The sequence below is a fragment of the Tachyglossus aculeatus genome, unplaced genomic scaffold, assembly GCF_015852505.1.
Source record: "Tachyglossus aculeatus isolate mTacAcu1 unplaced genomic scaffold, mTacAcu1.pri SUPER_30, whole genome shotgun sequence".
NCBI lineage: Eukaryota > Metazoa > Chordata > Mammalia > Monotremata > Tachyglossidae > Tachyglossus > Tachyglossus aculeatus.
Genome location: NW_024044837.1, coordinates 1188028 through 1215695, shown reverse-complemented (window position 1 = coordinate 1215695; position 27668 = coordinate 1188028). Strand labels below are relative to the sequence as shown.

The window sequence follows — 27668 nt, the reverse complement described above, 5'->3', positions numbered from 1 at the left end:
CCCGGGCCGGGCTGGAGCCCGACGTTCACCATACGGGGCCAGAACCTCCTGAGATCCCCGCCTGGGTCACTGTGGTCACTCCGGAGCAGGCGTCCCCGCCCTCAACGAGGAAGTTATGGGCCACTAGACCAGGAGCTCCTTTAGAGCAGGGATCACGTCTAACTCTGTTCCACTCTCCCCAGCATTCATTCATTCATTCAATTGTATTTATTGAGCGCTTACTGTGTGCAGAGCACTGTACCAAGCGCTTGGGAGGAACAAGTTGGCAACAACTTAGTTGCACTTAGTGCAGCGCTCTTCACACCACAGCCTGGAAGCTCTCTGAGAGCAGGGACTGTGTCTCCTAACTCTGTTGTCCTTCCTCAAGTGCTTAGTGCAGTGCTTTGCACACAGTAGGGCAGGGGTTGTCTTCTAATCCTATGGGACCTTCCCAAATATACGGCATAGTGCTCTGCATGCCATAGGTGCCCGGTACGGCATTCTGCACCCAACGTCCTCAGTACAGTGCTCTGCGCGCAATAGGCACCCGATACGGCTGCAAGAAGCAGCGTGGTCTAATAATAATAATAATAATAATGGTATTTATTAAACTCTTACACTGGTCTAAGCGCTGGGGAGATACAAGATGATCAGGTTGTCCCACGTGGGGCTCACAGTCTTAATCCCTGTTGGGTAGGGACCGTCTCGATATGTTGCCAACTCGTACTTCCCAAGCGCTTAGTACAGTGCTCTGCACACAGTAAGCGCTCAATAAATACGATTGAATGAACGAATGAATCCCCATTTTCCAGATGAGGGAACTGAGGCACACAGAAGTTAAGCAACTTGCCCGAAGTCACACAGCTGACAATTGGCAGAGCTGGGATTTGAACCCATGACCTCTGACTCCAAAGCCCGGGCTGTTTCCACTGAGCCACGCTGCTTCTCTACTGGACGGAACACGGGCTCGGGAGTCAAATAAAGCCTAGATTCTAATCCTGGCTCCACCAGTTGTCTGCTGGATGACCTTGGGCAAGTCACTTCACTTTCCTAGGCCTCAGTTACCTCATCTGTAAAATGGGGATTAAAACTGTGAGCCCCCCATGGGACAACCTGATCACCTTGTAACCTCCCCAGCGCTTAGAGCAGTGCTTTGCACATAGTAAGCGCTTAATAAATGCCATCATTATTATTATTATTATTATTATGTGGGACAGGGACTGTGTCCAACCTGATTAGCTTGTGTCTACCCCAGTGCTTAGCACAGTGCCTGGCATATAGAAAGTGCTTAACAAATACTGAGCGGCGTGGCTCAGTGGAAAGAGCCCGGGCTTTGGAGTCAGCGGTCATGGGTTCAAATCCTGACTCCGCCAATTGTCAGCTGTGTGACTTTGGGCAAGTCACTTCACTTCTCTGTGCCTCAGTTACCTCATCTGTACAATGTGCATTAAGACTGTGAGCCCCCCATGGGACAACCTGATCACCTTGTAATCTCCCAAGTGCTTAGAACAGTGCTTTGGACATAGTAAGCACTTAACAAATACTATCATCATCATCATCACCACCCTGTAACCTCCCCAGTGCTTAGAACAGTGCTCTGCACATAGTAAGTGCTTAATAAACACTATTAAAAAGAAAATACTATAAATAAGGGACGGCACTCTAAACGTAATATGCGTTCAGCATAGAGTAGCAGTCCAACACAGCACTTCGTATATGTAGGAACCCCATACAGCACTCTGCCCTCAGGCATCCAGCAGGGGCCACGGACTCGTGAAAGGGGTGTGGGACAGCACTGGGGGAGACCCCGCGGGGGAAAGCCTCCGTCACCTGTACTCATGGGTCTTCTGCACGCTAGTGGTGATCCCAGTCGTGTTCTTGGTGAGCGACTCATTGTTCTTCAGCCAGGACACCCTGGGCAGGGGGTAGGCCTCCAGGTCCACGTCAAAATGCCAGATCGCGTGCAGGTTCACGGCCTCCACCGGGTCGGAGACAGGCTGGAGCCAGACGAAGCCTTTCTCTGGGGACAGGAGGGGGGTTCGATGAGCAGGGTGGAGGCCGGTTGGCCACGAGCCCCGCCCCGGGGAGTGTACCTAGGACGGCGATGGTGACCTTCTTCGTCTGCTGCACCTCCCTGGTGACGTGGCCGACGGCACACTCGTAACTGCCGCAGTCCTTGGCCGTGGCATTGGGGACCGTGAGGGTGAACACCAGCTTGACGGACGGGACCGTAATCTTGTCCATCTTGACGACACCCTTGTCCCTCTGTGATGGAGAGAGGGGGCGGGGTTCAAGCCACCCGGCTGGGAGAGGGGACACCCGGGGGGAGGACAGAGGGTCCTTTGGGCTTTCCTGGGTCGGATGCGCCGTCCTTGCTCCCTGCCCTTTGGCCTGGAACTGGGACCGGGGGTGGGGGGGGGGTGGACCAACAGATGCCGAATAGGTGAAAATGGGTCAGAAGAAAGGGATGAAGAGTGAGAAGCAGGAGGGAAGACACTGGGGCAGGGGAGAGGGAGGAAGAGGGTGGGAAGATGGTAGAGGAGAGTGGGGGCAGAGAATCAGGAGGAGGAGATGGGGGGAGAGACTAGGCAAGGAGGCGTGCGCTTAGGCAGTGGAGGGAGGGGAGGGGAGGGGAGGGAAAGAACTCTCTCCTGCCCACGAGGGCCAGCGAGGTCGCCTCCCGCAGACCCACAGGAGAGAAAAGGCCGTAACCTGGACAGTGACCGTCAGCTTGGCTCCCCGACTCAGGTTCCGGGTTCCTCTGAAGCCGCGGGTGGCCTCGCCTCTCCCACCTCTGATCCCTCCTTATGGCCCCGCCTTGGGTCTGAAGCTCTCTCCCTCCTAACAGCCGCCCGACTGCCTGCAGACCTTCAAAACCTCCTAAAATCCCTCCTGTTCCTCCTCCTCCTCCTCACGAGACCTCTCCCCAGGTCCCAACCTCACAACAACATCCACCTATAGTACCGGAGCGCTTTTTGTTCCTCTCAGCACGCATTCCCTGTGGCTCAATCACTTAGTAATTCACTTCTTCACTTCACTCTGCTTCTCTCTGCCCATCTCCTCCAATGACACTAGAAGTAGTAGTACGGGTATTAAGCAGCGTGGCTCAGTGGAAAGAGCCCGGGCTTTGGAGTCAGAGGTCACGGGTTCAAAATCCCGGCTCTGCCGCTTGTCAGCTGTGGGGCTTTGGGCAAGTCACTTCACTTCTCTGGGCCTCAGTTACCTCATCTGCAAAATGGGGATTAAGATTGTGAGCCCCACACGGGACGACCTGATCACCTTGTATCCTCCCCAGCGCTTGGAACAGTGCTTTGCACATAGTAAGCGCTTAACAAATACCAAGTCCATTATTATTATTAAGCAGTTAGTGTATGAACTAGGCACTGGGAAAGAGTACACAGATGGGGATTAGACCCAGTTCCTATCCCTGAAAGGGCTCGAAATCTATGAGGACAGAGACCATGCGTTTTTCCTCCATCGTACTTTCCCCAGTGCTTTGTACAGTGTCTAGCACCTGGGATGGTGTTTTACCCCACAAGGAACTGAGTAGAATCCCAAGGCGGTACTCCTCCCCCAGTAGGCGCTTAATTGATTGATGGAGGGGCTGTATCTGCCACTTGGTCTCCCTGTCCATCGGGTCTGAGGTCGTGCCTCCAGTGCTCTGCACACAGTAAGTGCTCAATACCTCAGTCCTCCTACCTCACCTCCCTTCTCTCCTTCCACGGCCCAGGCCGCACCCTCCACTCCTCTGCCGCTAATCTCCTCACCGTGCCTCGTTCTCACCCGTCCCGCCGTCTACCCCTGGCCCACATCCTCCGCTTGGCCTGGAATGCCCTCCCTTCGCACATCCGCCAAGCTAGCTCTCTTCTTCCCTTCAAAGCCCTACTGAGAGCTCACCTCCTCCAGGAGGCCTTCCCAGACTGAGCTCCCTTTTTCCTCTCCTCCTCCCCATCCCCCCACCCTATCTCCTTCCCCTCCCCACAGCACCTATATATATGTTTGTACAGACACATTGCTCTATTTTACTTGTCCATATTTACCATTGTATTTATTTTGTTAACGATGCTCATTTAGCTTGAATTCTATTTGTTCTGACGTCTACCTCCCCCTCTAGACTGCAAGCTCGTTGTGGCCAGGTATTGTGTCTCATATTATTGTATTGTACTCTCCCAAGTGCTTAGTACAGTGCTCTGCACATAGTAAGCGTTCAATAAGTACGCTCGACTGACTCCTGCTCGAAGCCCCATCCCCACCACACCCTCACCAATAGGCGCGCCGGAAGCGGGACGTACCGCCTCACCCGGTTAGTTCCACTGGAAATCGACCAGCTCGATGTCCAGGATGGAACAGGTGACCACGATGGTTTCGCCTGTCTTTTATACCGTCTTCGGGGCCTCCATCTCCAAGACGATCTCCTGCGAGACTGCAGGAGAGCCAGGGAGGTCAGGAATGGGCAGGGGAATCACCAACCCAGTCTCTGCATGGTGCCCAGCCTGGGGCCCTTTGGGGGCCGGACCCAGCCAACTGGCCAGCAAGAACACCGAACCAAGGTGTCCCCAAATAACTGTGGGATTTGTTAAGCACTTCCTAAGTGCTTAAGCGCTGGAGTAGATACAAGCTAATCAGGTTGGACACAGACCCCATTCCACATAGGACTCACAGTCTTAATCCCCACTTTTACAGTTGAGGGAACTGAGGCACAAAGTAGTGAAGTGACTTGCCTAGGGTCACATAGCAGACAAGTGACAGAGCCAAGATTAGAATCCGGGTCCTCCTGAGTCCCAGGCCCGGGCTCTATCCACTAAGCCACGCTGTTTCTGGCGCAGACCCACGCCACCTGGGACTCATGATTTCTGACGGATGGGGAGAGGCAAGGTTATTGGCCCCATTTTACAGATGAGGAAAATGAGGCTCGGAGAGACTTAAGTGACTGACATTCAAGGTCACCCGGCAGTCCAGGAGAGAGCTGGGACTAGAAGTCAGGAGTCCTGGCCACTCAGGTGCCCTGCCTCCCCGAAATCCTCCCACAAGCAGGTGGCCCCAGGGAACTGTCCTCCCCTTGGAGAAAGAAGCGGTGGCCTTCCGGGAGGATGCTCTCGGCCCTCCGGAAAGGGTACCGAGTTTGCCGGGCCTCAGGTGCTCAGAGAACCTCCAGCCAGGGATGGCATGGACTGTCTGGGGGCAACAGGGATACCTCGCAAGGTGTGGATGTTAAACTCGGGGGTCTGGAACTTCCTGCCACGGATGGTCGTCTCACACGTGTAGGACCCCGTGGTGAAGTGACCCAGGAAGCCTCTGCGTCGGTCGTAGGTGGAAGAGACCTCCTTGCCATCGCTGGCGTGTGGGTCACCTGCGCCTGTGGGTCGGTGGGGCAACAGTGGATCACGGTGGAATTGCCTTCCTCCACGATGATGAAGTGGTCGACCATGACGGAGGGCACAAAGGTGACGTCAGGGTCTGAGGGGGGAACGGTGACGACAAAGGTATGTGTTAAGCGCTTACGGTGTGTCTGGCACTGTTCTAAGAGCTGGGGTCGATCTGGGCTAATCAGATTGGATGCAGTCCCTGTCCCACATGGGTCCCCCAGTCCTGATCCCCTTTTTACAGATGAGGTAACTGAGGCAGAGAAGTGTCTTGCCCAAGGTCACACAGCAGACAGGTGGCAGAGCCGGGATGAGAACCCAGGTCCTTCTGAGTCCCGGGCCTGTGCTCTAGTCATTAGGTCACGCTGTTCGAACTGAGGGGTTGGTTTGGCGGGGATGTCCAGGGGTGGAGGAGGGGTGGAGGGCATGAAGAGGATGAAACTGTCATCACCAACAAGGGGTGGGGTGTTGGGACTGGACACTGGAGCACTGGACTGAGCGCCTGCTGTGGGGAGAGGGCTAGCCTGGACAATTGCTGAGGGCAGAATGCTGGACTGGACGCCTCGCTGTGTTTGAAGCACTGAACTGAATGCCTGTTGTAAGAAGAGTGCTGAGCTGGGCACCTGCTATGGATAGAGTGCTGGGCTGTGCGTCTGCAGTGGGCAGAGCGCTGGACTGAATGCTTGCTTTGGGCAAAGAACCGGGCTGGGCGCCTGCTGTTAGCTACATTCAGGAGGACAACCAGCACAGGGTTCCTCCGTTGACTCAGATCCCCTGGAGTTCCCCATCTCCACTCTGGATAATAATAATAATAATTACTATTATTATTATTATGAAACTTGTTAAGCGCTTCCTATGTGCCAAGCACTGCTCTAAGCGCTGGTTAGACACAAGTTAATCAGGTTGGACACAGTCCCCGTCCCAGATGGGGCTCATACTCTTCATCCTCATTTTACGGATGAGGGAACTGAGGCCTGGAGAAGTGAAGTAACTCGCCCAAGGTCACACAGCAGACATTAGTACAGTGCTCTGCACACGATAATCGCTCAATAAGTACGATAGAGCCCACTGTTGGGTACAGACCGTCTCTATATGTTGCCAACATGTACTTCCCAAGCGCTGAGTACAGTGCTCAGCACACAGTAAGCGCTCAATAAATACGATTGATTGAATGTGGCGAGCCAGAATTGGAACCCAAGTCCTTCTGACTGCCCTTCACTGGCAGAACAGCCCCCCGCCATTTCTGTAAGGGGGCCGGTCCAACCCCCAACCACGGATCTCCCCTTCCAGCGCCCCCGGATGGAAGCCGTGGTTGCTTCTCCCCCGCCCCGCCCCAGCGCCCCCGGATGGAAGCCGTGGTTGCTTCTCCCCCACCCCGCCCCCCGGGCCCACCTGCCCACGGGGGCCTCCCACACCCACCAGGCACGTAGATGTAGATATTCCGGCCTATGATCCCGGTCCCCTGGGCCTGCGTGTCGTTGTAGTAACAGGTGTAGAGGCCTGTGTGCACGGCCGAGGCGTTGGCCACCTCCAGCACGGACAGGAAGTTGCTGCAGTTGTTCTTCTCACCGCGGATGGACACGCCGGAGCTCTCGGCATCCAGCGTGGGGAACCGCCAGCTGATCTCGCTGTCCCCGGTGCACCACAGGGAGAAAGACCTTTTCAGGGGTAACACCAGCTTCTCCTCGTTCGGCGTCATGGCGGGAACCAGGGACTGGAAGGCTCCGCATCGCAGACCTGAGTGGGGGGAAGCCAGTTGGAGCCGGTCCAGTCTGACTGGACCCTCCGCAGGGGGCGTCCCATCCTTCAACTTGGGGGTTCCCTCTTTGGGGGATCCCCCAGACCTCCCCGAATAATGGCTATAGCGCTCAAGACCTCCCCCTCACCCGGTTCCGCAACTCACAGAGCCTTTGCTTTCCGGAATCTGGGTTGGGGCACCCCACGTTGGCCCTGAGGAGCCAAGGACCCCTGGGTTCAGCCCAGGGAGCTGTGACCAGTATCTGGGCCTGGGTAATCCGACCCTGGGACCCCCTCCAGGAGCAAGCTCAGCCTCAGAGAGCCCACCCTCACGCTATCTCTTACCCCCAGAGCCGGGCCCCTCTCTTGACAGAAGGAAGCCACTGAAATTCCTTTGGGTCACTAGGGGTAGCTGACACTCACTCCTGCCGGGAACCAGTGGGCGGGGGCAAACTCAAGAGTTGCTTTGGCCCTCTCGGGGGGGGGGGGGGGGGCTGCCACACCTGGCAGAAGGAATGAGGGGAGAGGAATCTCCCATTCCCCTGAGGCAGCTGAGACAGAATCCTGTCCTCTCCCCTGACCCACACTCAGTGGAGTGTCTATGCTGATGACACCCAGATCTACATCTCTGCCCCTGCTCTCTCCCCCTCTCTCCAGGCTCGCATCTCCTCCTGCCTTCAGGACATCTCCATCTGGATGTCTGCCCGCCACCTAAAGCTCAACATGTCGAAGACTGAACTCCTTGTCTTCCCTCCCAAACCTTGCCTTCTCCCTGACTTTCCCGTCTCTGTTGACGGCACTACCATCCTTCCCGTCTCACAAGCCCACAACCTCGACTCCGCTCTCTCATTCACCCCTCACATCCAAGCCGTCACCAAAACCTGCCAGTCTCAGCTCCGCAACATTGCCAAGGTCCGCCCTTTCCTCTCCATCCATAACGCTACCCTGCTCATTCAAGCTCTCATCCTATCCCGTCTGGACTACTGCATCAGCCTTCTCTCTGATCTCCCATCCTCATGTCTCTCTCCACTTCAATCCATACTTCATGCTGCTGCCCGGATTATCTTTGTCCAGAAACACTCTGGCCATATCACTCCCCTCCTCAGAAATCTCCAGTGGCTACCAATCAATCTGCGCATCAGGCAGAAACTCCTCACCCTCGGCTTCAAGGCTCTCCATCACCTCGCCCCCTCCTACCTCACCTACCTTCTCTCCTTCTACAGCCCAGCCCGCACCCTCCGCTCCTCCGCTGCTAATCTCCTCACCGTACCTTGTTCTCGACTGTCCTGCCATTGACCCCCGGCCCACGTCCTCCCCCGGGCCTGGAATGCCCTCCCTGTGCCCATCCACCAAGCTAGCTCTCTTCCTCCCTTCAAGGCCCTATTGAGAGCTCACCTCCTCCAGGAGGCCTTCCCAGACTGAGCCCCTTCCTTCCTCTCCCCTTTGTCCCCCTCTCCATCCCCCCCTTCTTACCTCCTTCCCTTCCCCACAGCACCTGTATACATGTATATATGTTTGTACATATTTATTACTCTATTTATTTATTTATTTATTTTACTTGTACATATCTATTCTATTTATTTTATTTTGTTAGTATGTTTGGTTTTGTTCTCTGTCTTCCCCTTTTAGACTGTGAGCCCACTGTTGGGTAGGGACTGTCTCTATATGTTGCCAACTTGTACTTCCCAAGCGCTTAGTACAGTGCTCTGCACATAGTAAGCGCTCAATAAATACAACTGATGATGATGATGATGACACTCTGCCCTTGGGAGCTTGGGGCCAAACCAGTCTTTTTTTTCTCCCTTCCCCAGGTGGTACGGGGGTGAGGGGCAAGGCCCGGGATGCAACAAGAGCAGGGCCATATTGGGAGAAGAACCCCCCGACAACTATCATCACTTTGCTGGGGTGGATTGCTGCAGACCCCTTGGGTCTACACACAGAAACATCTAGAAGGGGGGGAGGATTCTGCCTCCCCCCAACTCCTGGCTCTGAAGGGAAGTGATCCAAACGCCCTTCATGAATCCAACCTCCCACCCTTCCCTCCTCGACTGTCTTTGGCCTCTGGATCACCTCCCACCCTTCCCTCTTCGAATGTCTTTGGCCTCTGGATCACCTCCCCTTCCCCAGCCCCAGGGCTGGAGGGGGTCATGGGCCTTACTTGACAGCAGATACCCCAAGACCAGGAACGTCCATGGGAAAGGACCCATAGTTGATGGAGAACTGGGGGAACCAAGAAAAGTCAAAGTCAGAACGAGGGGTGGGGGTTTTGGTTCTATTGAGCCCACTCTCAGCCGACCCTGATCCCTCTTGGGATGTCCTGTCCCAGTCTGAGAAGCTGGCTGGATTCCACTCCGGCCCCAGGGATCCTGTTGAACTTTCCTCCCCCTTCCCAGGCCTCTTTCAGGCCCCTTCCCAGACCACCACCACCCCGCCCCGCAGAGGGGCCCTGCACCATCCCAGATTTCCATTTCTAATCAACACCGGGATGATCCAACCCGTGTCCCCCGTCCCCACCCCCATAACGGAAGGTGACCAGTGGGGAATGAGCCAGCTAGGAGCTGACCACATCCCTTCCATCGAAGACAAACGTCTTCCTTTTCCCTTTGATATCGCCCTCCCGACTCACAGACACCAATAATATTAATAATTGGGATACGTGCTTACTATGTGCCAAGCACGGTGCTAAGTGCCAGGGTAGATACAGTATAATCTGGTTGGATACATTTGTGTGTAGCTGAAAAAATCCCAGCCACTACCGTCTCTCTCTCTCTCTCCCCGCCACTCTCCCCAACTCTTCTGGACTGTGGCTCTTCTAACCTGTGAGCCCGCTGTACTAAGCGCTTAGTATAGTGCTCCGCACACAGTGAGCGCTCAATAAATACGATTGATTGATTGATTGTTGGGAAGGGATTTGTCTCTGTTGTCGAATTGCACTTTCCAAGTGCTTAGTACAGTACTCTGCACACAGTAAGTGCTCAATAAAAATGACTGAATGAATGAACTCACTCTCTAATAATGATTAGAGAAGCAGCGTGGCTCAGTGGAAAGAGCAGGGGCTTTGGGGTCAGAGGTCATGAGTTCAAATTCCGGCTCTGCCAACTGTCAACCGTGTGACTTTGGGCAAGTCACTTAACTTCTCTGTGCCTCAGTTACCTCATCTGTAAAATGGGGATTAAGACTGTGAGCCCCCACCCCGTAGGACAACCTGATCACCTTGTAACCTCCCCAGCACTTAGAACAGTGCTTGGCACATAGTAAGCGCTTAATAAATCCCAGCCCGTGGCTCAGTGGAAAGAGCATGGGCTTTGGAGTCAGAGGTCATGGGTTCAAATCCCGGCTCCACCACAAGTCTGCTGTGTGACCTGGGGCAAGTCACTTAACTTCTCTGAGCCTCAGTTACCTCATCTGTAAAAATGGGGATTAAGACTGTGAGCCCCACGTGGGACAACTTGATCACATTGTATCCCCCCAAGCGCTTAGAATAGTGCTTTAGAGAAGCAGCGTGGCTCAGTGCAAAGAGCACGGGCTTGGGAGGCAGAGGTCATGGGTTCGAATCCTACCTCCCCCACATGTCTGCTGTGTGACCTTGGGCAAGTCACTTCACTTCTCTGTGCCTCAGTTCCCTCATCTGTAAAATGGGGATTAAGACTGTGAGCCCCACATGGGACAACCACATCTCCTTCTGTTCCCCCCAGCGCTTAGAACAGTGATTTGCACATAGTAAGCGCTTAACAAATACCAACATCATTATTATTATTATAAATGCCATCGTTATTATTAATATTATTATTACTATGGTGCTTGTTAAGCACTTACTATGTGCCAAGCACTGTTCTAAGTGATGAGATAATTACATGAATTTATTAGATTGGACCCAGTCCTTGTCCCACACGCAGCTCACAATCATCCCCTATTTACAGATAAGGTAACTGAGGCCCAGACAAGCAAAGTAACTTGCCCAAGGTCACATCGCAGATGTGTTGTGGGGCTGGGATTCGAACCCACGTCCTCAAACTCCCAGGCCCATGCTTCTCTCTTTCTCACACTAATCTCTCTTTCTCATGCTCATCTCTCTCTCATTCATTCAATCGTATTTATTGAGCACTTACTGTGTGCGGAGCACTGTACTAAGCGCTTGGCAAGTCGGCAACAAGTCGGCAACATATAGAGACGGTCTCTACCCAACAACCGGCTCACAGTCTAGAAGGGGGAGACGGGCAACAAAACAAAACATGCGGACGGGTGTCAACTCATCAGAATAAATAGAAGTAAAGCTAAATGCACATCGTGAACAAAATAAATAGAACAGTAAATATGTACAAGTAAAATAAATAAGTAATAAATCTGTACAAACATATATACAGGCGCAGAGGGGAGGGGCGGACGCACCCCTCGCCCGGCTGGCCCTCTGCGCCCACTCTGGTCTCCGCTGCCCAGACCTGCGGAGGCGGAGGGGGGCATCCTGCCGAGGCCCGACTCTGAGGTCCGAGGAACTAGCAGATCCACACTGCACCCAGACAATTCCTCTCCACACCCTTCAAATGATAATAATAATAATAATGGCATTTATTCAGCGCTTACTATGCGCAAAGCACTGTTCTAAGCGCTGGGAAGGTTACATGGTGATCAGGTTGGCCCACGGGGGGGTCACAGTCTTCATCCCCATTTTAATAATAATAGTAATAATGATGGCCTTTATTAAGCGCTTGCTACGTGCAAAGCACTGTTCTAAGCACTGGGAAGGGTACAAGGTGATCAGGTTGTCCCACGCGGAGCTCACAGTCTTCATCCCATTTTAATAATAATAGTAATAATGATGGCCTTTATTAAGCGCTTACTACATTCAAAGCACTGTTCTAAGCGCTGGGAAGGTTACAAGGTGATCAGGTTGGCCCACAGGAAGCTCACAGTCTTCATCCCCATTTTAATAATAATAGTAATAATGATGGCCTTTATTAAGCACTTGCTATGTGCAAAGCACTGTTCTAAGCGCTGGGAAGGTTACAAGGTGATCAGGTTGTCCCATGGGGGGCTCACAGTCTTCATCCCCATTTTAATAATAATAGTCATAACGATGGCCTTTATTAAGCGCTTACTACGTGCAAAGCACCATTCTAAGCGCTGGGAAGGTTACAAGATTATCAGGTTGGCCCACGGGGGGGCTCACAGTCTTCATCCCCATTCGACAGAGGAGGGAACTAAGGCCCAGAGAAGTGAAGTGATTTGCCCAAAGTCTCACAGCTGACAATCAATCAATCAATCATATTTATTGAGAGCTTACTGTGTGCAGAGCACTGTACTAAGCGCTTGGGAAGTACAAGTTGGCAACACATAGAGACAGTCCCTACTCAACAGTGGGCTCACAGTCTAGAAGGGGGTGGCAGAGAACAAAACAAAACATATTAACAAAATAAAATAAATAGAATAGATACGTACAAGTAAAATAAATAAATAAATAGAGTAATAAATATGTACAAACATATATACAGGTGCTGTGGGGAAGGGAAGGAGGTAAGGCGGGAAGGATGGAGAGGGGGAGGAGGAGGAGAGGAAGGAGGGGGCTCAGTCTGGGAAGGCCTCCTGGAGGAGATGAGCTCTCAGTAGGGCCTTGAAGGGAGGAAGAGAGCTAGCTTGGAGGATGTGGGGAGGGGGGACATTCCAGGCCAGGGGGTGTATGGCGGATGTGTAGCGGGCCAAAAGCGAGGAAAATTGAGGAGCTGGATGTTCCCCAATACTGCAGGTGCGAGATCCAATTTTTCTTCATAAAACCGAGTAACTAAGCAGAAGCCATCATGAGGCAAAAATTAAAGGGTTCTGCTGAAGCGGTAGCAAGCCGAGACTAAATGGCTACATCTTCACGCCTCCTAAAGATGATTTATTACTTTGTCACTGGCAGGCATTGACTTCAAACGTTTGTCTGTGGGGTGTGATGAAACCAATCCAATAATCTGTTTTTAACGCCCAACTCCTCTTCTAAACTCCTTGTGGGCAGGGGTCACATCTACCAACTCTGTTGTAGTGTACCCTCCTGAGCGTTTTGTGCGGGGCTCTCCACGAAGCAAGCGAGTTAGAACGAGGGTTGGGGATTTTGGTTCCATTGAGCCCACTCTCAGCCGACCCTGACCCCTCTCGGGCTGTCCTGTCCCAGTCTGAGAAGCTGGCTGGATTCCACTCCAGCCCCAGGGATCCTGTTGAACTTTCCTCCCCCTTCCCAGACCTCTTTCAGGCCCCTTCCCAGACCACCACCACCCCGCCCCACAGAGGGGCCCCATGCCATCCCAGATTTCCATTTCTAATCAACACCGGGATGATTCAACCCGTGTCCCCCGTCCCCACCCCCACGACGGAAGGTGACCAGCGGGGAATGAGCCAGCTAGGAGCTGACCACATCCCTTCCATCGAAGACAAACATCTTCTTTTTCCCTTTGATATTGCCCTCCCGACTCAGAGACACCACTAATATTAATAATTGGGATACGTGCTTACTATGTGCCAAGCATGGTGCTAAGTGCCAGGGTAGATACAGGATAATCTGGTTGGATACATTTGTGTGTAGCTGAAAAAATCCCAGCCACTACCCTCTCTCTCTCTCTCCCCGCCACTCTCCCCAGCTCTTCTGGACTGTGTCTCTTCTAGCCTGTGAGCCCGCTGTACTAAGCGCTTAGTACAGTGCTCTGCACACAGTAAGCGCTCAATAAATACGATTGATTGATTGACTGTTGGGAAGGGATTTGTCTCTGTTGTCGAATTGCACTTTCCAAGTGCTTAGTACAGTACTCTGCACACAGTAAGCGCTCAATAAAAATGACTGAATGAATGAACTCACTCTCTAATAATGATTAGAGAAGCAGCGTGGCTCAGTGGAAAGAGCAGGGGCTTTGGGGTCAGAGGTCATGAGTTCAAATTCTGGCTCTGCCAATTGTCAACCATGTGACTTTGGGCAAGTCACTTAACTTCTCTGTGCCTCAGTTACCTCATCTGTAAGATGGGGATTAAGACTGTGAGCGCCCCCCGCCCCCCCGCCATAGGACAGCGCTTAGACCTCTCCAGCACTTAGAACAGTGCTTGGCACATAGTAAGCGCAGAGAAGCAGCGTGGCCCTGTGGAAAGAGCCCGGGCTTTGGAGGCAGAATACGTGGGTTCGAATCCCGGCTCCACCACAAGTCTGCTGTGTGACCTTGGGCAAGTCACTTAACTTCTCTGAGCCTCAGTTACCTCATCTGTAAAAATGGGGATTAAGACTGTGAGCCCTATGTGGGACAGTTTGATCACAATGTATCCCCCCAGCGCTTAGAACAGTGCTTTGCACGTAGTAAGTGCTTAACAAATGCCGTTATTATTATTATTAATAAATGCCATCGTTATTATTATTATTATTATTACTATGGTACTTGTTAAGCAATTACTACATGCCAAGCACTGTTCTAAGTGATGGGATAATTACACGAGTTTATTAGATTGGACACAGTCCCTGTCCCACACGCAGCTCACAATCATCCCCAATTTACAGATAAGGTAACTGAGGCCCAGACAAGCAAAGTAACTTGCCCAAGGTCACACCGCAGATGTGTGGTGGGGCCGGGATTCGAACCCACATCCTCAAACTCCCAGGCCCATGCTTCTCTCTTTCTCACACTAATCTCTCTTTCTCATGCTCATCTCTCTCTCATTCATTCAATCGTATTTATTGAGCACTTACTGTGTGCAGAGCACTGTACTAAGCGCTTGGCAAGTACAAGTCGGCAACATATAGAGACGGTCCTTACCCAACAACCGGCTCACAGTCTAGAAGGGGGAGACGGGCAACAAAACAAAACATGCAGACGGGTGTCAAGTCATCAGAATAAATAGAAGTAAAGCTAGATGCACATCATGAACAAAATAAATAGAATGGTAAATATGTACAAGTGAAATAAATAGAGTAATAAATCTGTGCAAACATATATACTGGCGCAGTGGGGAGGGAAGGAGGTAGGGTGGGGCCGCGGATGCGCCCCTCGTCCAGCCGGCCCTCTGCGTCCACTCTGGTCTCCGCCGCCCGGACCCACGGAGGCAGAGGGGGGCATCCTGCCGAGGCCCGACTTTGAGGTCCGAGGAACTAGCAGAACCACACTACACCCAGACAATTCCTCTCCACGCCCTTCAAATGATAATAATAATAATAATGGCATCTATTCAGCACTTACTATGCGCAAAGCACTGTTCTAAGCGCTGGGGAGGTTACAAGGTGATCAGGTTGTCCCACGGGGGGCTCACAGTCTTCATCCCCATTTTAATAGTAATAATGATGGCCTTTATTAAGCGCTTACTAAGTGCCAAGCACTGTTGTAAGCGCTGGGAAGGTTACAAGGTGATCAGGTTGTCCCATGGGGGGCTCACAGTCTTCTTCCCCATTTTAATAACAATAATGTTGGCCTTTATTAAGCGCTTACTAAGTGCCAAGCACTGTTCTAAGCGCTGGGAAGGTTACAAGGTGATCAGGTTGTCCCACGGGGAGCTCACAGTCTTCATCCCATTTTAATAGTTATAATGATGGCCTTTATTAAGTGCTTACTACGTGCAAAACACTGTTCTAAGCACTGGGAAGGTTACAAGCTGATCAGGTTGGCCCACGGGGGGCTCACAGTCTTCATCCCCATTTTAATAATAATAATGATGGCTTTTACTAAGCGCTTACTACATGCAAAGCACTGTTCTAAGTGCTGGGAAGGCTACAAGGTGATCAGGTTGTCCCACGGGGGGCTCACAGTCTTCATCCCCATTTTAATAATAATAGTAATAATGATGGCCTTTATTAAGCGCTTACTACGTGCAAATCACTGTTCTAAGAGCTGGGAAGGTTACAAGATGATCAGGTTGGCCCACGGGGGGCTCACAGTCTTCATCCCCATTTGACAGATGAGGGAACTGAGGCCCAGAGAAGTGAAGTGATTTGCCCAAAGTCACACGGCTGACAAGAGGCGGAGCCGGGATTTGAACCCATGACCTCTGACTCCAGAACCCAGGCTCTTTACACTGAGCCACGCAAGGCACTGTTCTAAGCACTGGAAAGGTTACAAGGTGACCAGGTTGTCCCATGGGGGGCTCACAGTCTCCATCCCCATTTGACAGACGGGGTCACTGAGGCCCAGAGAATCAATCAATCAATCAATCGTATTTATTGAGCGCTTACTATGTGCAGAGCACTGTACTAAGCGCTTGGGAAGTACAAATTGGCATCACATAGAGACAGTCCCTACCCAACAGTGGGCTCACAGTCTAAAAGGGGGAGACAGAGAACAGAACCAAACATACCAACAAAATAAAATAAGTAGGATAGAAATGTACAAGTAAAATAAATAAATAAATAAATAAATAAATAAATAAATAAATAGAGTAATAAATATGTACAACCATATATACATATATACAGGTGCTGTGGGGAAGGGAAGGAGGTAAGACGGGGGGATGGAGAGGGGGACGAGGGGGAGAGGAAAGAAGGGGCTCAGTCTGGGAAGGCCTCCTGGAGGAGGTGAGCTCTCAGCAGGGCCTTGAAGGGAGGAAGAGAGCTAGCTTGGCGGATGGGTGGAGGGAGGGCATTCCAGGCCCGGGGGATGACGTGGGCCGGGGGTCGATGGTGGGACAGGCGAGAGCGAGGTACAGTGAGGAGATTAGTGGTGGAGGAGCGGAGGGTGCGGGCTGGGCAGTAGAAGGAGAGAAGGGAGGTGAGGTAGGAGGGGGCGAGGTGATGGAGAGCCTTGAAGCCCAGGGTGAGGAGTTTCTGCCTGATGCACAGATTGATCGGTAGCCATTGGAGGTTTTTGAGGAGGGGAGTAATATGTCCAGAGCGTTTCTGGACAAAGATAATCCGGGCAGCAGCATGAAGTATGGATTGAAGTGGAGAGAGACACGAGGATGGGAGATCAGAGAGAAGGCTGGTGCAGTAGTCCAGACGGGATAGGATGAGAGCTTGAATGAGCAGGGTAGCGGTTTGGATGGAGAGGAAAGGGCGGATCTTGGCAATGTTGCGGAGCTGAGACCGGCAGGTTTGGTGACGGCTTGGATGTGAGGGGTGAATGAGAGAGCGGAGTCGAGGATGACACCAAGGTTGCGGGCTTGTGAGACGGGAAGGATGGTAGTGCCGTCAACAGAGATGGGAAAGTCAGGGAGAGGACAAGGTGAAGTGAAGTGACTTGCCCAAAGCCACAGAACTAACAAGTGGCGGAGCCGGGATTTGAACCCACGACCTTTGACTCCAAAGCTTTTGTCACTGAGCCACCTGCTTCTCTTCAAACCGTGCTCAGTGCTCAGAAAGGTGCTTGGCACATAGTGAGCGCATACAAATACCATCATCATTGTACATATTCTACTTGTTTTATTTTAATATGTTTTGTTTTGTTCTCTGTCTCCCCTTTCTAGACTGTGAGCCCACTGTTGGGTAGGGACCGTCTCTATATGTTGCCAACTTGTACTTCCCAAGCACTTAGTACATTGCTCTGCACACAGTAAGCGCTCAATAAATACGGTTGAAGGAAATCATTATTATTATATTATTCAAAGGCTCACTGAAGGCACCCCTCCTCCAAGAGGTCTTCCCCGATTGTGACACTTTTCTTCCTCTCTCACTCCCTTCTACATCACCCTGATTTTTGATTTTTCAAAAATCACCCTCCCTTTGATTTTCCCCCGTCTCCACCCCACAGCACTTCCGTCTTTATTTGACGTTTTATTTCTTTATACTGACGTCCGTTTATTTGGATTGAAGTCTGTCTCCCCCAGCTATAGACTACGGGCTCGTTGCGGGGGATTGTCTCTCTTTATTGCTGTACTGTACTTTCCAAGCGCTTAGTACAGTGCTCTGCACACAGTAAGCGCTCAGTAAATATGATTGAGTGAATAGAAATACAACTTGTACTTCCCAAGCGCTTAGTACAGTGCTCTGCACACAGTAAGCGCTCAGTAAGTACAAATGAATGAATAATAATGATTACTATGATATTTGTCAAGCGCTTATTATGTGCCAAGCACTGCTCTAAGCGCTGGGGTGGATACAAGGCAATCAGGTTCATTCATTCAATCGTAGTTATTGAGCGCTTACTGTGTGCAGAGCACTGTACTAGGCGCTTGGGAAGTACAAGTTGGCAACATATAGAGATGGTCCTTACCCAACAGCGGGCTCAGTCTAGAAGGGGGAGACAGAGAACAAATCCAAATGTATTAACAAAATAAAATAAGTAGAATGAATATGTACAAATAAATAGAGTAATAAATACGTACAAACATAGATACCTTTATACAGGTGCTGTGGGGAGGGGGAAGGAGGTAAGGCAGGGGGGATGGGGAGGTTGTCCCACGGGGGGCTCACAGTCTTCACCCCCATTTTACAGATGAGGTAACTGAGGCTCAGAGAAGTGACTTGTCCAAGGCCACACAGCAGCGATGTGGCGGAGCAGGGATTTGAACCCATGGCCTCTGACTCCAAAGCCAGAGCTCTTTCCACTGAGCCACGCTGCTTCTCTTCCTTGCACTTCTCAAGCGCTTAGTACAGTGCTCTGCACAGAGTAAGCGCTCAATAAAAGGACTGACTAGATGAATGAATAATAATGATTTCTATGGTATTTGTCAAGCACTTACTACGTGCCAAGCACTGCTCTAAGCGCCGGGGTAGATACAAGGTAATATCAGGTTGTCCCATGGGGAGCTCACAGTCTTAATCCCCATTTAACAGATGAGGTAACTGAGGCTCAGAGAAGTGAAGTGCCTTGCCCAAGGTCACACAACAGACGTGGCAGAGCAGGGATTCGAACCCATGACCTCTGACTCCAAAGCCCGAGCTCTTTCCACTGAGCCACACTGCTTCTCTTACTTGAACTTCCCAAGCGCTTAGTACAGTGCTCTGCACACAGTAAGCGCTCAATAAAAGGACTGACTGACTGAATGAATAATAATGATTATTATGGTATTTGTCAAGCGCTTACTATGTGCCAAGCACTGTTCTAAGCGCTGGGGAGGATACAAGGTGATCAGGTTTTCCCCCGGGGGGCTCACAGTCTTCATCCCCATTTTACAGATGAGGTCACTGAGGCACAGAGAAGTGAAGTGGCTTGCCCAAGGTCACACAGCAAACAAGTGGCGGAGCACTGTACTAAGTGCTTGGGAGAGTACAATCATCAATCATATTTATTGAGCGCTTACTGTGTGCAGAGCACTGTACTAAGCGCTTGGGAAGTACAAATTGGCAACATAAAGAGACAGTCCTTACTCAACAGTGAGCTCACAGTCTAAAAGGGGAGACAAAACCAAACATACTAACAAAATAAAATAAATAAGAGAAAATGGGGAGATAGACATTGATAGAAATAAATTACAGATACGGATGCAAGTGTCGCTGGGCTGGGAGTGAGGATCCATTCAATTGTATTTCAATCGTATTTATTGAGCGCTTACTGTGTGCAGAGCACTGTACTAAGCGCTTGGGAGGTACAAGTTGGCAACATAGAGAGACGGTCCCTACCCAACAGTGAGCTCACGGATGAATAAAGGGAGCAAGTCAGGGTGACACAGAAGGCGTCTTTCAGTGGCTCAGGGAAAAAGAGCACAGGCTTCGGAGCCAAAGGTCATGGGTTAGAATCCTTGCTCCACCACTTGCCAGCTGTGCGACTTTGGGCAAACCATTTAACTTCTCTGTGCCTCAGTTCCCTCACCTGTAAAATGGGGATGAAGACTGGGAGCCTCACGTGGGACAACCTGATCACCCTGTATCCTCCCCCGTGCTTAGAACAGTGCTTTGCACATAGTAAGCGCTAAATAAATGCCATTTTTATTATTATTCTTATCCCCGTGCCTCAGTTACCTCATCTGTAAAATGGAGATGAGGACTGTGAGCCCCACGTGGGACAACCTGATCACCTTGTATCCTCCCCCAGAGCTTAGAACAGTGCTTTGCACATAGTAAGCGCTTCATAAATGCCATTATCATTATTAATGGAAAAAACAAATTACAGGTACGGATGCAAGTGTCGCAGGGCTAGGAGTGGGGATGAGTCTTTCATGAGGAGTCTTTCATTCCTTCGATCCTATTGCTTGCCAAGCTGCTTCGCAGTACAGTACTTAGTCCAGTGCTTTGCACAAAATTGGCGCTCAATAAATATGACTGAATGGATGAAACGGCTGCACATTGCCCGTCAAACTCAGGTTTCTCCAGAGTTGGGGGGTGTTTAGGGTGTTTTTCCCCCAGCGGCCGAGCCCCGAGTCCCGCCCTCACCCGTGGGGTGCAGGGTGCCCTCCCCCACCCCCTCTCCACACATAATAATACTGATGGCATTTATTAGGCACTTACTATGGGCCAAGCACTGTTCTAAGAGCTGGGGAGGTGACAAGGAGCTCAGGTTGTCCCACGGGGGGCTCACAGTCTTCATCCCCATTTCCCAGATGAGGGAACTGAGGCCCAGAGAAGTGAAGTGACTTGCCCAAAGTCACACAGGCGACAAGTGGCAGAGTCGGAATTCGAACCCATGACCCCTGACTCCAAAGCCACCGCTCTTTCCACTGAGCCACGCTGCTTCTTTAATAGCAATAATATTATATCGTAATAATACTGATGGCATTTATTAGGTGCTTACTATGTGCCAAGTACTGAGCCACACTGCTTCTCTAATAATAATAATAATATCATATCATAATGGTATCACATAATTATAATAATATCATAATATTACTGGTGGCATTTATTAGGCACTTACTATTGCCAAGCACTGTTCTAACCCCTGGGGAGGTCACAAGATCAGGTTGTCCCACGGGGGGGTCGCGGTCTTCATCCCCATTTTCCAGATGGGGAACTGAGGCCCAGAGAAGTGAAGTGACTTGCGCAAAGTCACACAGCTGACACGTGGCGGAGTTGGGATTTGAACCCATGACTCCTGACTCCAAAGCCCATGCTCTTTCCACCGAGCCACACTGCTTCTTTAATAATATCATATCATAATAATATTATCATAATAACATTGATGGCATTTATCAGGCGCTTACTATGTGCCAAGCACTGGGCCATGCTGCCTCTCCAATAAGAATAATAATACCATATCACAATAATAATATCAAAATAATACTGATTGCATTTATTAGGCACTTACTATGTGCCAGGCATTGTTCTAAGCGCTGGGGACGTTACAAGATCAGGTTGTCCCACGGGGGGTTCGCAGTCTTCATCCCCATTTTCCAGATGAGGGAACTGAGGCCCAGAAAAGTTAAGTGACTTGCCCAAAGTCACACGGCCGACACGTGGCGGGGGTGGGATTCGAACCCATGACTCCGGACTCCAAAGCCCGGGCTCTTTCCACTGGCGCGGCCACCAGAGGGCGCGCCCCCATTCCCCGCTCAGAGCATCTCGCCGGCACCGCCACCAGAGGGCGTCCCCGCGCACTCCCAGCTCAGAGCATCTCGCCGGCGCCGCCGCCAGAGGGCGCCCCCCCACTCCCCGCTCAGAGCATCTCGCCGGCACCGCCGCCAGAGGGCGCGCCCCCCCCACTCCCTGCTCAGAGAATCTCGCCGCCGCCGCCGCCAGAGGGCGCGCCCCCCCATCCCCCTGCCCGGGCATCCCGCCGGTACCGCCGCCAGAGGGCGCTCCACACCCGCTCCTCGTCGCCCTCCGGGCCACCACCCCCTCATTCATTCATTCAATCGTCCTTATTGAGCGCCTACTGTGTGCCGAGCACTGTACTACACGCTGGAGAAGTACAAGTTGGCAACAACAGGCTCACTAGTGTCGAAGGGGCCTGGCGGGCAGGGTGGGGGAAGCCGGCGGCCAAGGCCCGGGAGCCGCGGGGGGGAGGAAGGGAGAGAGAGAGGACGGGGTGGAGAGTGGACATTAAGGCTGCAGTGGCTCAGTGGAAAAACCACGGACTTCGGAGTCAGGGGTCATGGGCTCAAATCCCAACTCCGCCACTTGTCAGCTGGGTGCCTTTGGGCCAGTCACTTCACTTCTCTGGGCCTCAGTTCCCTCATCTGGAAAACAGGGATTAAGACTGAGCTCCACCTGGGCCAACCTGATCACCTTGCAACCTCCCCGGCGCTTAGAACGGTGCTTTGCACATAGTAAGCGCTTAATAAATGCCATCATTATCATTATTCTCTTTGCCTCAGTTACCTCATCTGTAAAACGGGGATGAACACGTGGGCCAACCTGATCACCTTGCATCATCATCATCAATCGTATTTATTGAGCGCTTACTGTGTGCAGAGCACTGTACTAAGCGCTTGGGAAGTACAAGTTGGCAACATATAGAGACAGTCCCTACCCAACAGTGGGCGGCGCTTAGAACAGTGCTTTGCACATAGTAAGCGCTTAATAAATGCCATCATCATTGTCATTCTGTGTGCCTCAGTTCCCTCATCTCTAAAACAGGGATGAACACGTGGGCCAACCTGATCACCTTGCAACCTCCCCGGCGCTTAGAACAGTGCTTTGCACATAGTAAGCGCTTAATAAATGCCATCATCATTATTATTCTCTGTGCCTGTTTCCTTATCTGTAAAACGGGGATTAAGACTGTGAGCTCCACGTGGGCCAACCTGATCACCTTGCAAACTCCCCGGCGCTTAAAACAGTTCTTTGCGCATAGTAACGCCTTAATAAATGCTATTATTATTATTATTATCATCATTATAATTATTATTATTATTCCCCCAGCTCCATCACAATGCCCGGCGGGGCCTCGGCACTCATTCATTCATTTAATCGCATTTACTGAGCGCTAGTAAGCGCTTAATAAATGCCATCATTATTATTATTCTCTGGGCCTCAGTTTCCTTATCTGTAAAACTGGGATGAAGACTGTGAACTCCACGTGGGCCAACCTGATCACCTCGCAACCTCCCCGGCAGTTCTAACAGTTCTTTACACATAGTAACGACTTAATAAATGCCATTATTATTATTACTATTATTATTATTCCCCCAGCTCCATCACACTACCCGGCAGACCCCCGTCCGATGCCGCCCCACCCCGGGGCCTCGGCACTCATTCATTCATTCAGTCATATTTACTGAGCGCTAGTAAGTGCTTAATAAACGCCACCATTATTATTATTCTCTGTGCCTCAGTTCCCTTATCTGTAAAATGGGGATGAGGACTGTGAGCTCCACGTGTGCCAACCAGATCACCTTGCAACCTCCCCGGCGGTTAAAACAGTTCTTTGCACATAGTAACGACTTAATAAATCAAGCAATCAATCAATCAATCGTATTTATTGGGCACTTATTGTGTGCAGGGCACTGTCCTAAGCGCTTGGGAAGTACAAGTTGGCAACATATAGAGACAGTCCCATTATTATTATTACTATTATTATGATTCCCCCAGCTCCATCACACATTCATTCAATCGTATTTACTGAGCGCTAGCAAGCGCTTACTAAATGCCATCATTATTATTATTCTCTGGACCTCAGTTCCCTTATCTGTAAGCTCCACGTGGGCCAACCTGATCACCTTGCAACCTCCCCGGCGCTTAAAACAGTTCTTTGCCATTATTATTATTATTATTATTATTATTATTATTATTAATTATTATTAGTTATCATCATCATCAATCGTATTTATTGAGGGCTTACTGTGTGCAGAGCACTGTACTAAGCACTTGGGAAGTACAAGTTGGCAACATATAGAGACAGTCCCTACCCAACAGTGGGCTCACAGTCTAAAAGGGGGAGACAGAGAACAAAACCAAACATACTAACAAAATAAAATAAATAGAATAGATATGTACAAGTAAAATAAATAAATAGAGTAACAAATATGTACAAACATATATACATATATACAGATGCTGTGGGGAAGGGAAGGAGGTAAGATGGGGGTGGAGAGGGGGACGAGGGGGAGAGGAAGGAAGGGGCTCAGTCTGGGAAGGCCTCCTGGAGGAGGTGAGCTCTCAGTAGGGCCTTGAAGGGAGGAAGAGAGCTAGCTTGGTGGATGGGCAGAGGGAGGGCATTCCAGGCCCGGGGGATGACGTGGGCCGGGGGTCGATGGCGGGACAGGCGAGAACAAGGGACGGTGAGGAGATTAGCGGCAGAGGAGCAGTGGGTGCGGGGTGGGCTGTAGAAGGAGAGAAGGGAGGTGAGGTAGGAGGGGGTGAGGTGATGGAGAGCCTTGAAGCCCAGGGTGAGGAGTTTCTGCCTGATGCGCAGATTGATTGGTAGCCACTGGAGATTTTTGAGGAGGGGAGTAATATGCCCAGAGCGTTTCTGGACAAAGATAATCCGGGCAGCAGCATGAAGTATGGATTGAAGTGGGGAGAGACACGAGGATGGGAGATCAGAGAGAAGGCTGATGCAGTAGTCCAGACGGGATAGGATGAGAGCTTGAATGAGCAGGGTAGCGGTATGGACGGAGAGGAAAGGGCGGATCTTGGCAATGTTGCAGAGCTGAGACCGGCAGGTTTTGGTGACGGCTTGGATGTGAGGGGTGAATGAGAGAGCGGAGTCGAGGATGACACCAAGGTTGCGGGCTTGTGAGACGGGAAAGATGGTAGTGCCGTCAACAGAGATGGGAAAGTCAGGGAGAGGGCAAGGTTTGGGAGGGAAGACAAGGAGTTCAGTCTTCGACATGTTGAGCTTTAGGTGGCGGGCAGACATCCAGATGGAGATGTCCTGAAGGCAGGAGGAGATGCGAGCCTGGAGAGAGGGGGAGAGAGCAGGGGCAGAGATGTAGACCTGGGTGTCATCAGCGTAGAGATGATAGTTGAAGCCGTGCGAGCGAATGAGGTCACCAAGGGAGTGCGTGTAGATCGAGAACAGAAGAGAACCAAGCACTGAACCTTGGGGAATCCCCACAGTAAGAGGATGGGAGGGGGAGGAGGAGCCTGCAAAAGAGACTGAGAATGAACGACCGGAGAGATAAGAGGAGAACCAGGAGAGGATGGAGTCTGTGAAGCCAAGGTCAGATAGCGTGTTGAGGAGAAGGGGGTGGTCCACAGTGTCAAAGGCAGCTGAGAGGTCGAGGAGGATTAGGAGAGAGTATGAGCCGTTGGATTTGGCAAGCAGGATGTCATTGGTTACCTTTGAGAGGGCAGTTTCCGTGGAATGTAGGGGACGGAAGCCAGACTGGAGGGGGTCGAGGAGAGAGTTGTTGTTGAGGAATTCTAGGCAGCGCGTGTAAACAACTCGTTCAAGGAGTTTGGAAAGGAATGGTAGGAGGGATACGGGGCGATAACTAGAAGGTGAGGTGGGGTCAAGAGAGGGTTTTTTTAGGATGGAGGAGACATGGGCATGTTTGAAGGCAGAGGGGAAGGAACCAGTGGAGAGTGAGCGGTTGAAGATGGAAGTTAAGGAGGGGAGAAGGGATGGAGCGAGAGATTTCATGAGATGAGAGGGAATGGGGTCAGAAGCACAGGTGGCCGGAGTAGCACTTGAGAGGAGGGAGGAGAGCTCCTCTGAGGATACTGCTGGGAAGGATGGGAGAGTAGCAGAGAGTGTTGAGAGCCAGGGGGTTGGAGAAGGGGGGGGGAAGTGACTTCGGGGAGGTCGGACCTGATGGATTTAATTTTGTTAATGAAGTAGAAGGCCAGATCATTGCGGGTGAGGGAAGGAGGAGGGGGAGGAACCGGGGGCCTGAGAAGGGAGTTGAATGTACGGAAGAGCTGGCGGGGGTGATGGGCATGGGTGTCAATAAGGGAGGAGAAATAGTTTTGTCCGGCAGAAGAGAGGGCTGAGTTAAGGCAGGAAAGGATAAACTTGAAGTGAACGAGGTTGGCATGGTGTTTAGACTTTCGCCAGCAGCATTCGGCAGCTCGAGCATAAGAGCGAAGGAGGCGGACAGTGGCTGTGATCCAGGGCTGTGGGTTAGTGGTACGAGAGTGTCGAAGGGAAAGGGGAGTGAGTGAGTCTAGTTGAGTAGAAAGGGTAGAGTTGACAGCAGTAATCTGATCATCAAGACTGGGTAGAGAGGAGAGGGCAGCGAGGTGGGGTATGAGGCGCTCCGAAAGATGGGTGGGGTCCAGAGAGTGGAGATCTCTGTGAGGGAGTAATACGGATTTACAGGGGAAAGGAGTGTGAGTGAGGAGGCAGGTGAGAAGATTATGATCAGAGAGAGGGATTTCAGAGTTGGTGAGGGTAGACACAGTGCAGCGATAGGAGATGATGAGGTCGAGGGTATGACCAAGTTGGTGAGTGGGTGAGGTGGGGTGGAGGAAGAGGTTGGCAGTGTCAAGGAGAGATAGAAAGCGGGCAGCAGAGGAGTCGTCAGGGATATCCATGTGGATATTGAAGTCTCCGAGGATCAGAGTGGGCATGGAGAAGGAGAGAAGGAAGGTGAGGAAGGAGTCAAAGTCGTTAAAGAAGTTGGAAGTGGGGCCAGGAGGGCGGTAGATGACGGCTACAAGAATCTGGAGGGGGTGGTAGAGGCGAATAATGTGGGCTTCAAAGGAAGGGAAGGGTTCCCAAATGAGTTTAGGGTCAGGGGGTCTTCTTGGTCTCCCTACCCGGACTCCCGAAGTCCCCGCCTGGTTGACACCAGAGCCGGTCCTTCCCCGGCTCACCTGCGAAACGGGGGTGGGGGGGGGGTGCGTCTGGGTGTGGATCTGGGTCTACACCGCGGCAATCCTGGGCCCGGAACCCCTTCAGTTCCCGCCAACCGTGCACACCCTCCCCAGATTCGGGTGCAAACTCCCTGGAAATAGGCAATTCTCACCTTGGAAAATACCGAATGAGGGCCCTGGAAAAACAAAAAAAAAAACCCTCACTCTTCTTCCTGACTTTGCGCTAGCCCAGAGAGGGGGAAAAAAATGCAATATCTTTTCGAAAGGAGAGAACAGGGCTGAAATTCACATGATGGCAGCCCCTCTAAGGCTTTGAGAGAGTCAAATTAAAGACACCTTCAAGGCACATCCCAGGGCCATGAAACGGTGAGCCCCGGGTGATTTATTATTGTTTATCCCATGTAAAAAGAACACATCCAGGATTCAGGGTGGCTTTTTCCCAAAACTCCTTAGTTACGGACAAATTCATCCAATCGTTTTTATTGAGCGCTCACCGTACTAAGCACAAATTCATTCATTCATTCAATTGTATTTATTGAGTGCTTACTGTGCGCTGTACTAAGCGCTTGGAAAGTACAAGTTAGCAACATATACCAACAACGGTCCCTACTCAACAACGGGCTCGCAGTCTAGATGAATGCAAAAGTTAAACGAGAAAGAGAACATGGCTTTAGAATTGGCTTTGCGGCTTATCTAGCCAGAGAAGCGTATCCCATCAGTTTGAAGTGAATTCCAAGGATGAAGAAGAAACTATATGACTCAAAAATAACCAGCTGGCAAGTTTTATGAAAGGCTGGAATAGATTGGAGGGTTCGGATGCAGGTAGCATCCATGTCAGATTTATATACTGTGCTTTGTGGTGCTTTCCAAAATTAAAAAAATCACATTCACCCCCCACTTCCGGATGAACACTACATACTGAATCTCATATCGATGCCCATTGACGAGAAATGGTCAAGGAGGTAACGAGAAGTGCAAAGTTAAAGTGCAAGCACTGTTCATTGCAGTGACATCGGGGGGGGGTCTCACCTTCCTGCAAAACACACAGTATGGTCACGATTCGGCTGTGCAAAATTGAAAGG

The 27668-nt window shown here is 51.2% G+C and overlaps 1 protein-coding gene across 1 annotated transcript in view; it reads right to left on the bottom strand.

Moving 5' to 3' along the window:
* Positions 1-27668, bottom strand: part of LOC119921810 (platelet-derived growth factor receptor alpha-like) — a 101037-nt gene that overhangs the window by 20592 nt on the left and 52777 nt on the right. The window contains 7 exon segments of the mRNA XM_038741838.1: positions 1810-1999; positions 2073-2244; positions 4272-4402; positions 5174-5323; positions 5326-5436; positions 6762-7079; positions 9238-9299. Of these exon segments, the coding sequence (XP_038597766.1) occupies positions 1810-1999; positions 2073-2244; positions 4272-4402; positions 5174-5323; positions 5326-5436; positions 6762-7079; positions 9238-9299 (1134 nt within the window).